The following is a 12,119-nucleotide window of genomic DNA, read 5'->3' as shown; positions in this document are numbered from 1 at the left end:
TTTAAAAAAAATTGTAAATATAGCAAAACTATCGTTGATAAACTTGTATCACCGATAGACTCGTATGATCTATCGATGATAGACCAATTTTTACAACATGATCTATGATAAACTCTAATCATTGATAGATTTTGACAAATTTTGCTATATTTGCAATTTTTTTAAAAAATGTTACTATATACTTAATTATTTTGAATTTAATTACTAAATTTGCAACTATTCCAAAAATATGTTAAGTAGCAATATTTAAAAGAAATTACAAATATAGCAAAGTTGAGGACTGTTACAAACTTCCATCATTGATATACTTTGACAGATTTTACTATATTTGTAGTTTTTCAAAAATATTATATACACTTGTAATTTATAATTTCAAATTTTATAAATTTATCGAATGTAGAACGTTGGAATAAATTTTTTGAATGAGAATGTTAGAATAAATTTTTTGAATGAGAATCAATATTGTTGTTAATATTTGCAAACTTAGATTTATTACAATCCTAAAGGTATGATAAGGTTCTTTTATTATGAAAATTAATAATTGGATTAGACATATCACATTGTCTCAAAGACATAGATCCGGCAAAGATTGCCCTTCGATAGTCTATTTTATTAGGCTATGTCTCCATCACTCAACTTTATTTCATAATAATTCCAAGTTTTATTTTTTACCCATTCAAATAATATTCATCACTTAACTTTTTAATTATTACTTACAATGTTGTATTTAACCTCAAATGTTCTAGCATTTTAGAAATTTACCGTGAGTGGGTAAAAATTACAATTTAACAGCATCCCACCAACAAGAGATTTAAAACTTTTTAAACATTTATGGAGGCAATTTTCCTTTCTTTTTTTCTTCTCTACTCTGTCTCTCTCTTTTTTTTTAAGAAAAGGAAAACATTAAACTATTAACATATATGTCATCTTATATTATTTTTAACCTTTTGGATCATGCAGACTTACATTTAATCATGGATTGAACTCATTCAACCTAAACTTTCATCTATCAAATCACAACTGTTGATCTATCGAGCGATGACAACCGATTACGATTCACTACTTGCTCAATTCTTTTGAACTTGTTTAGGTGGGATAAAACTATCCATAGACAATCCTGGAACATTAAACGCCACGTCATCAATACTCCAAATCTCTTGCAATCGCGTGATCATAGGGCCGGTTTTAAGATCATCTCCAAAGCGTGTGATGATGACATCGGTCTCACCAGAGTGGGCAATCATAACACCGTCAATTGTTCGATAATCGTCGATTTTTGTTGACATGGTTGTTTCCCAGTACATGGGGTGAGAACCAGGAGATTGAATTCGAGTCAATGAGGAGTCCTCTAAGTAGACCAAAAGTCCACGTCTTTGACAAAAGTAACCGTAGATTGCATGCTTGATCATCTCAGCTGTGTTGTCGCTTCGATCAGCAAGATCAGTTTGGTCGGCTGATAATTTCAATACGAAACAATCAATGGCCATGATTTGTTTCTCTCCCATGTACTGAGCTGGAGAGAATACTTCTGAAATTGCTAGAGGATCCAATCCCTATATTAAAAACAAATTATGCATAAAGTTCTTATAACTCAAAGTCAACATCTTCCCACATTGATTTTCTTTCTCTTAATTATAAGAAACAACATTCTGACTTTATAATTTGCTTCGACTTAATTTATTATTATTGACCCAGAGAAATTTTTTAATTATTTCAATCAATCAAGTTTGCTTAGTTGGCTTTAGACTAATCCATTGATTTAAATATCATTTTCATAAAAAATAGAAATAATAATTAAATTTATTTTTCTTTTCTCATGAATTTCAACAATAATTTGGATAGGACTATTTTGGAGTGTTCAAATTATTTTAGTGAACTACAAATAAGGGGCTTTACTAATTATTATTTAAATTACAATCATTAATATTTTGCAATTATTTAAGAATGGAAATTTGTGAAATAATAAATTTAAAAGGCACGAGCATTTGTAAAAATAATCAACAATTTGCAAAGAAGGCTAATAAATCATCATCATCATCTTCTTCTTCTTCTTCTTGGTTAAATTAATATCACAATTTCCTAAGGGATGGTCCTAGTGATAAAGACTTAGTTTATCAGAAAAGAAAGAAAGAAAGAAAGAAAATTGAAGACATTTTTTTAGGTCTCAAAAATGGTAGGGTCTAGAGATGATAAGTGAAGCCTCTCTAAAATATTAGTGGGGGGGTGGGGGCTATATCTATTATGAAGTATTCTTCCCAAACTCCACATGTAGAGAAACAAATAGTAACAGAACTAATTGAGAATATACATCCTAACTTGTTGAAACTCTACTTTTTCGAAGTCCATGAAATACATTACATGCAATAATTGGATGCAACTATAACCTGTATCGGTTTTTCTACGCATTTCCTTCAATTACAATCTTTTTCAAAAATTTGTCATTCGGCCAATTTTGATTACACACATCCAAATATTTTTCATTCATTTCACAAATCAAACTTTTTTTAAATCAAAGTAACAAAAAAAGGTTAATCATTATTGTTTCTTTAAATTTGAAATGAATCACACGTATTCTCCATTTCTATAATAATTGTCTCACCATTCTTACAAAGACATTTGAATTATTAACTAATGTTTTTTTTATTATAAAAAGTTTTAGAAACTACTTTTTCAAGCTTTTAAATTTTAATTGTATCTTGAAAATAATTTTGAAATGTAATTATAAAAGAGTGATCGAATTTCTTCCTCGTCAAAAGAAGATCCCAAATTTTGATAAAATAGAGAAAAATGAATAATACTGGATATTGGAGACTTGCCTGAAAAGCACGGCGGAGAGGGCGAACGGCGCCCTTAGCGGCGTGAGAGCCAAGCCAAGGTGTGTGCCTCCAAGCGACGTTGCCATCGCTGCCGGCCACTATGCTGTGGCCTCCCACAGACAGCTCTATCAGCCACTTATTCGGAATCATTTGCCACATCACAAAACAACCTTTTTTGTGTTACACCGCCTGTGGGTCCTCCTCCTCCTCCTCCGCCGCCGACGCCGGAGCTGACCTCCTCCGCCATTCCCATCGTTATTTTCCCCGTCGCAAATATGTTCTTCACTCTCCCCCTCAACTTCCGACACCCCGTTGCCGCCGCGAAATGCTCTATGATATATTGAGACGACGACGAAACCTACTCCAAAAAACAACATTTCATTATAATTATTTATTCACTTAAAAGAAAAACTGCAAATTTATGTGACACAAAGTTGATAAGTTAAGATATCATTGTCCTCATACATAATTTGTTGAACTCTAATTCTTATATTTCCATTTGTCCACATTTAATCCCAATACTTTTAATAAACTTTCAATTTAAGCCTTCAAAGTTTTTTTCTTTCTTCAGGGAGAAAATACTTCAAAGTTAAATTTTACCAAAATTGATTAAATAATAATATTAATTTTCAAAAAGGGAAATAAAATATGTTAATCTAGTTTTCAAGTTTTACAAACTAACATTAGAGACTAAAATTAAAAAATACACAATTTATTTTGTCCGTACCCTACCTATGTTCTAAGAAATACACGTATTAATTAAAATTCATCTATTTTTGTTTTCAAATTGGTATAAAAATTATATATAGAATTTCAAGAAAATAATTCGTAGTAACCTCTAGACTGAAAAAGAGGGACAACTTTTTAAACTCATTAAAAAGAAAGAAAGAAAGAAAGAAAGAAAGAAAATCGTTGCATTAAACATAAATTCTGGACCACTCATTTTTGGTTTTCAGCACATTCTTCTAGCTTAAATCACAAGTTTCTTTTCTTTCCCAAAGGCCCAAATAATAATAATAAATAGGACATAAATAAAATATCTTTAAAGAATTTAGTCTATGATCTCCTCCTATGCCATATTTTCACTTATGAGTTCAGAAAATGTTTCATTTATATAATTAATTTAAAGAAAACAAAATGACTGTTTGTTAACTTCATAAACAATAACAAAAACTTAATGTCACTTTACTCAATTTATATAAAGATATCATACACCTATTTTAAAGCAAGAAAAGAAAAGTACAATATTCAAATTTCCTATCACGTCATTGAATTATATATATATATATATATATGAACTCACTAAAGATACCCCTAAAATTTATCATCACTTTAAAACCCGAATATTTTCTAGAAATTTGTAGTGCGGCATCGTTGGTCAAGAAAATTAATTTTGAAGATAAATGGAATGATAGTGATTCACACAATAATTCCAATTTTCCATCACAGATCCCAATTTTCGTCCAACATGTAACAAAATTTTGTTGGTATAGAAAGAAGTGTAGGATCCTATATATGAAATGTGGGACCAAAATAAGCATAAGGATGGAGGGTAGAGGTTTAATTTGGTCACTCAAATAAAAGGGTCATGGGTACTTCAGTAATTTAAAGCTTAAGAAAACGTTGTAAGTGTTGCAAATACTATATTACATTATTCAAAAAATTTAAAAATATAATAATTAAAAACAGAGATCTCCAACAAATCAAAATCGGAACTAAACCTAAGAGAGATGTTTGTTTGTATATTTAAATTTTATTAAACGGAAACGGTAAAGAGAAGAAAGGAAAGGGAGAGGGACCTGATTGGTAATGGAGACGGCGGAGTTAGGTTGAAGAGAGACGGGAAAGAGAGGGCAGCCAAGGACGCTGAGAAGAACATTGAGGCCATCGGATTTTTTTGCAGAAGAAAGGATGGAGAAATGAGTTCTGATCCAGTTCCGCCAGGATCGTCCTCCTCCTCCTGCTCCGGCAGTGGTACGGTTGCGATTACGAGTACGAGTACGAGCGTCGTGTTCGTCGATGGGCTCCTCCGATAAAGGGGCTAGACGATTCATTCGGAAAAATGGGGAAAGAGTAATTTGGGGGAGGAAGAGAGTGGGAGGGGTTGGTTACTTAAAAAGAAGAAGCGTCTGATGTGTACGACTGCTTTCAAAGCGACCTCTCCTTCCTTCCTTGTTTCTTCTTCCACCCACTCGCACTCTCTCCCGCGTTTTCTTCACTCTCCTTTCGCTTTTTCTAAATTCCTTTCGCCTCGTTTATATCGACAACACTACTTTTCCCTCCCCATTTTTTTCTATTTATTTATCTATCTTCTTTCTCTAAATTACCATTCTAATTTTTAACTCTTCTACTCATTGGACTAAGAATTATTCTATAATAACTATTTTTTTTCGATTATTTAGAAATTCTCAATTACTACTCATCTTTTTTTTTTCTCCTAATATTTATTATTTTTTAATCAAGCAAAAATAGTAATATTATTTTTTTAATCAAGCAAAAATAGTAATATTATTTTTTTAATCAAGCAAAAATAGTAATATTATTTTTTTAATCAAGCTAAAATAGTAATATTATTTTTTTAATCAAGCTAAAATAGTTTATTTTTTAAATAATAATAATATGTACATGACTACTTTAACCAAATTCTTGCCCCAAACATTTTTTTTTATATTTAATAAATAATTTTATAAATGTTACTCTCATTTGGTAACTATCTTTTGTTTTTGTTTTTGTTTTTATTTTTTAAATTTAAATCCATTTCTTTCTTATTTTATCTGCATGTTTATCGGGGTTTTGAATTCTTAGTCAAGTTTGAGAAAGAAGAAAAAAGTTTTTAAAAGATTTTTTTTTTTAAATCGTTGACAAAAAGTAGATAGTGAAAATGATTTAGAGGGTATGTTAATGTTGATGAGCTTGATTTTCAAAAACAAAAACTAAAGAATTGTCAATTGCAATATGAGATCTTTGTATTTTTCTTTTTAGATTTTGAAATATGAACTCTTTTTTGTTTTTGAAACTTAAGTTTATAAAAATCTTTTCTACCTCAAAATCTCTTACTTCCATATCTAAATTTTTTATAAAAAAATAATTTTAAAAAATGTGTTTGTGATTTTTGGAATTTGGTTAATAATGCAACTTTTCTACTTAATTTTGATACAAAACAAGATAAGTAAATAAATATCTTTAATCTTCAAAAACTAAAAATGAAAAATGAAAATATTGCCAAAAACACCCCTTTTATTAGAAATTCAATATTTTGTTATTCTTGTTCTACAATATATTTTTTTTAAAAAAAAACAAGCTTATTCTTTTAAAACTTACAAAATTTGTTTTCTATATTAACCTAAAGTGAGTAGACACAATAAACAGCCAAAATTTTCAAATCATTTATATGTAATTAAACTTTAGTCATAATAATTGGAAAACATAAGCTATCGGAATAAGATATCAAACTATCAAATAAACAATAATAACCCAACTATCAAATAAACAATAATAACCCACTTGATGTAAGTGAGTTAATGGCTCAAACAACCCTATAAACTGATATATCCGCCATAAAATGAATTAAAAATGTGAAAAGAATAAAACTTTAAAATAATATTATGGAAGATTAATTATTAAAAAATAGTTGACTCTTATGGAAGAATGAATTAGAAATATAATAGATATCCCATCAACTTCACATGACACATATATAAGAAATACTCACATGATCCTACTAAAAAAACAATTTCCCTAATCTAAAATAGGTTGTTATGTCCTAGAAATTCAACCCATTTAAATGTGTTCATGTTAAGAATTTTGGAAATTTTTTGAATAATATAAATAAAACAATACATCGTATGATTGAATTTTGTAGACAAAATTATATATATAAAACCAAAACAATATTAAATAGTAACTTTTTTGCGTGGGTGTGTGTTTGTGTGTTGAAGTTACTTTACAGATGGAATCTATATGAATTAGAAAATATATAATATAAACCACTTCTTTACAGCTTTGATTCTGCAGAAATGACTTTTTGGACATGATGCCATCTTACTTCTTAGTTCATACCTTTGTTTCTCAATTTAATTAAAATGAAATCAAAATCAATTATTTAAAATTTACAATTAGGGGAGGAAAGAAAAACCACTTCTTACATGTTACATTTACATTTAAATAACCTCCATATGCAAGTTGGGACTTTTGATTATAAGATAAAATATTCAATTTTTTTTTTTTTAAAAAAAACTTTGTTTATTAGTCTATTCATTCAATAAATTTAAAATCTATTGAACTAACCAAAATAATATTTCAACCTAGTTATTTTTTTTATGTTTATTGGGATTGGATAATTTCTAAAACGATTTTTATAATTTATACGTAATCTTTCAATTATTTAATTCAATTTCTCTCATGATTTTAACACGACAATAAGAATAAAGGAGTAAAATAAATTTAAAAAGGGAGATGCTATGTTAAAAAAAAAAAAAGCACTCAAAACAGTTCATAACTTCTAAAAAATGATTTTCATGAACAAAGCTTCACAATTTTGATAATTTCATGTATTATTTTTCAAAGGACACGTAATGGTATTTGAAAAATAATTTAAATCCATGTTTGAAATTCAAAGACAAAATAAATAAAGGGAAGGTATTATAGAAGAGCGTGAGGGGACACTCTCCCCTAAGTCCCAACAAGGAAAGTAAAATCATGAGCAAATTGTGGATACCATTCTATAATATACTCTCAAAATTTTAATTAGACCTCTAAATTTCTACCTATGTTAGAATTAGGCCCTTAAACCTACCATGTTTGCAGAAATTGAACCCATAGTTATAATAAAATTTGACTCAATTTTAACTTCTAGTTCAAGATTTTAAATTTTACTTTTATAAATTTAAAAGAATTCAAATTTATTATTTTGACGTAGATAATTTGAGACATATTTGATTTTAATTAGGACACTTCTAAATGCGTGATTTCAATCAATTTTAAAATTAATTAATATTATTATTTCCTAATATATTTTCAAAAACCATTTGTTGTCTCTTAACGTTTTCTCCTAAATTAAAATTTAATCTAAACATCAAAATGTATGAAAATTCAAATAAAATCTTGATTTGTTTTAAAAGTATGATCTACTATTTTATGGTTGATTTTAAAAGGAAACTTTATATCACTAACCTGGATTTTTATGTTATGAATTAATTTGGAAAAGATTAAAATTAAACAAATTGTAAAGTATAGGGTTTGCAAAGTAATTTTAGTCCAAATATTTGTTGAAGGAGAAGAGAAGAAGAAAGCATGCGCGTGTAAGAGAAAGGCGAGTGGTGGAGTACGTTGTGTAGTCAAAATACAATAGCACCACGAGTGGCTACCGAGGAGGAGGAGGAGGAGGAGGAGCTTTAAAGCGAGGCAATGGAACTGCAGATACTCAGTCCACATCCCCTTTTATTTCTTTACTTTCTTTTCATTCAATTCTTACAAAACTCAAACGTTAAAAATTTAATATATCAAATCGAATGTATCGATTTCTGTAGTTCCCATCCATTTTGGTATTTATAACAAAGAAAAAAGCTTTCCTTTTTTTTTTTCTTTTTCTTTTTTTCTGGTACAGGACTTTTAGTTTTGTTTTTCACTCAGTTTAAAATAATATATTCTTTAGTTTTTGTTTTAATTTAATTTTGATTTCAATTTAGTTGATTTGATTCAAAATGTTATAGTTTATTGTATTTAAAAATTAAATTTTGTTTCCATTTAATCCTCTAGATATACTTTAAACGTTATTTAAATTATGGTTTTTCATTAAATATTCATTTAGTTAGGTTTAATATTTACTCATTCATTTTAAATGTTCAAATAAATTATTATTATGTTCTCTGTTGGAATTAGTTTTAAAATTAAATTTCATAATTGTTTAATTTATTTATGGTGAATATTTAGTGAGAATTCAAAATAATATAAATGAAAATGTTGTAATTTTTTTTTGAATGAAATTGAAATATAACTCAAATATCAAAATGATATTGTGATATTTTAAATTTTATGAATTAAACTCAAAATTCAAAGATTAAAAGGCTACAAATATTTTAATTTTCTTAATTTTAATCTAAAAAAACTTGACATAATTTTTAAGAATAAGAGTAGAAACATAATGATCAAATAAATAAATTTAAGCTTTAAAAATCAATGATAAATGTAACGTATAAACAGGGTAATATTTGGATGCTTCTTATGCATTTTTCCTTGTTCGTTTGTATACAAAAGTTTCAAAAAAGAGATAAGAATGATTTCAAGATAAACTATGATTGTAAAATTGGGTAAAATGATGGAGGAAGATAGGTATTATCTGAAATGTATTTAAGTATTGGCTTGGTTGATGATTGACGCATAATTACTTAGATCAAAAGCAAATTAACTAAGTTAAATTTTCAAATATTTGGAGGTTAATAATTAGATATAGCTATTGGATTTTTACATTTGACCTGTTTTTCTAAGTTTCAATCAATTTTTTTCTGGTTTGTTTTGATGATTTCTATGAGGTCTATTAGCTATAGGGCACTAAATACATATATGCCTATCATTGTTTCTTTGAATTGTCATTTCTCAATATTTAATTTTTATTGTGCCATAAATGCAGCCAGGCCTAAAATAAAAGTTAAAATTTTCAATTTGTATGATATAATTGAGAGTGGACCATGTAAAATTAATGACATTAAATGAAAATAACCCAAAGTTAAATAAATTGAAGTTTAGTGGTGATTGATGAATGGTATAATACTAATTTATTTGAATTTGATTATATATTGAAAGTTAAAATTAGGGATGATATTCTATTTGATTTTGTTGATTTTTGGATAATTAAATTGAAAGAATAAAATTAATATAAACAAATCTTAAGCGATGTCCAATATAAAATACAACCAATAATAATCAAGAGTCCACTACTTAGTTTATGTTTACAGGGAAGAAATTCAGCAATTCATTAAGCATACAATATAACATAAAGTTGAATAACTAAACCCTAGTGAAAACTAGGTCAAATAAACCCTTCTTCTATCTCTAGATTTATCATTTGTTATTTATTTCTACCAAGGTTTTCAAGAAACAAGTTAAAAACTGGAACACAAATTTATATTTATTTTTAGTCTTTAGCTAATAATTCAGCTCATTTACTCGTATGTACTATACTATATATAAAATGGACTGTAAGGAAACAATATGTACATAAAATTCTTAAATTATTTAGATGTTAGATTGAAGATTGAAGTTAAGCTTGTTAAAAATGTATTTATTTATTTATTGTGAAAGGAAAAGGAAATAATATTAAGGAGTATTATTATTATTCATGGTGTATAGATGTAATTTGAACCATGGATGTAAAGCATCACGATCTAAGTAAAAAAATATATTCAAATGAATGGCATTGCACTTTGCTTCTATTACAACTCTTGACATTTAGGGGTATATCCTTTTACAGATTTAAACCATACATATGAAGCATTATGTAACGGATTATCGTACTATTTAACATATGAGTATGATTTAAATAATTGATATAAAGGATTGCAATCTGATGTGAACACACCAGTCGGACAAGTATCTTTCTCTTAAAATAGTTATAACTATTTGAGTTAAATATGGCAAAAGACAATTTTATTAATTAAAATATTTTAAAACCTCTCTCTATTGTACAACTATAAATTTAGTGGGGGAGGTCTAGTTTACTTAAATGAAAAATTGACAGAAAAATAGACTATATTTTTTATAAAAGAAATGTAAAGAGGTAAATGTGTCATTTTGCAAATAATTGTACTTTTACCTTTCTGTAAAGCATAGAGAGAGAGAGGGAAGAAGAATGAATAAGAATGACAATAAATATTCGGATACTCCCCGATCTATTATCATTAACCAAAGTCATTCTCCTCTGGCGTTTGATTTGTACGGTTTGGATTCGTTTTCAGATCCCACGGTGGCTGATTTCCTAGTTTACCTTTTTCTTCAACGACATTATTGTTTGTTCCACGTGTAATTCTTTTACTGGTTGCATTTCCGACTATTTGAATTTAATTGGGCTGTCGTTTTATTTACGTCACCTTAAAGCTGGAGTCGTTGGACCTGGTCTCCATCACTCCGTCATAATCATATAAAGTTACTCAGCAAAATTAATGTAATTGTGAATTCTGTTTTCTTTTTCTTTTTGAAAAAAAATCAATTCATTTTTTCTTAATATTTTTTCCAGGTTTTGTCCCTATAATTCAACTTGGTACCTCTAAATTAAAATATCATATCAATTAAGTTCGAATTCTAATTTATTTGTAGATTAAATTATAATTTGTTTATTTGAAAAAAAAGTTATAATCTAAATCTTACACGACGTTTGAAAGAAGAATTATTTAAGATTATAATAGCTATCTACGGTTAGAGGAAATACTTCCATTAGTTAAATAGTCAACATTGTTTGAAAAATTTTAATTTCGAACTTAAATAGTTCATATCTCAACAAATATTGTTACAGTTCAAACTAAAGTAATTTACGCTCCAAAGACAAACTATCTTAACTCAATTACAACAACATGAGATTATAATAATAATGAATAGTTGCAAATTTAGCTATTAGAGGTAAAATAATTAAGCATATAGCAACATTTTTTAAAAATTGTAAATATAACAAAATTTGTCAAATTCTATCAATGATAAAACTCTATCACCGATAGGCCATGTTGTAAATATCGGTCTATCATTGATAGATCATACAAATCTATCGGCGATACAAGTTTATCAGCGATATTTTTGCTATATTTATAATATTTTTAAAATGTTGCTATATCTTTAATTATTATTCATAAAATGGTCATCAATTATAATTACTCCAAGAATAACCAATTTACTTCCTCTAATGTCTCACATAAATTTTGTCGACCAATGGTTTTGTTATACTATACTCAATTTTAATTTTTCCAAACTATAAGAATTATGTTAAACCAATATGGGTACTTTTAAAAGTTTAATTTAGTACTTGTAGTTATAAAATATCTATATTGGTCCAATATTAAAAGAAAAAAAGAACTTTTCCTTTGTCAACCATGGTGAGATGGAAACGAAAGATTTAACAAGATAGTAATTATACACATTTTACGTCATTTAAGCTATACTCATTATTCATTTCAAAATGTAACTAGTGTTGGTTTAAAAAGTAACTCATTTGGTCACTGTTTATCAAATTTACATGACATCAATGGAGGATGTCAAAACTTCATTTTAAAATATGAACTCGGAAACTATAAAAACGAACAATGGATTAAAAAAAATGAA

The 12,119-nt window shown here is 27.6% G+C and overlaps 1 protein-coding gene across 1 annotated transcript; it reads right to left on the bottom strand.

The window, feature by feature from the left end:
* Positions 1-903: 903 nt before the first annotated feature.
* On the bottom strand, positions 904-4,997 carry LOC101217417. The gene is made up of 3 exons (XM_004136505.3): positions 4,616-4,997; positions 2,817-3,174; positions 904-1,553 (listed from the first exon to the last, which is right to left on the bottom strand). The coding sequence occupies exons 2-3, from the start codon at positions 2,973-2,975 to the stop codon at positions 1,068-1,070; spliced, it is 645 nt and encodes a 214-aa protein (XP_004136553.2). The 5' UTR covers positions 2,976-3,174; positions 4,616-4,997; the 3' UTR covers positions 904-1,067.
* Positions 4,998-12,119: the final 7,122 nt, after the last annotated feature.

The sequence above is a fragment of the Cucumis sativus genome, chromosome 3, assembly GCF_000004075.3.
Source record: "Cucumis sativus cultivar 9930 chromosome 3, Cucumber_9930_V3, whole genome shotgun sequence".
NCBI lineage: Eukaryota > Viridiplantae > Streptophyta > Magnoliopsida > Cucurbitales > Cucurbitaceae > Cucumis > Cucumis sativus.
This window is presented reverse-complemented; position numbering and strand designations above follow the sequence as displayed.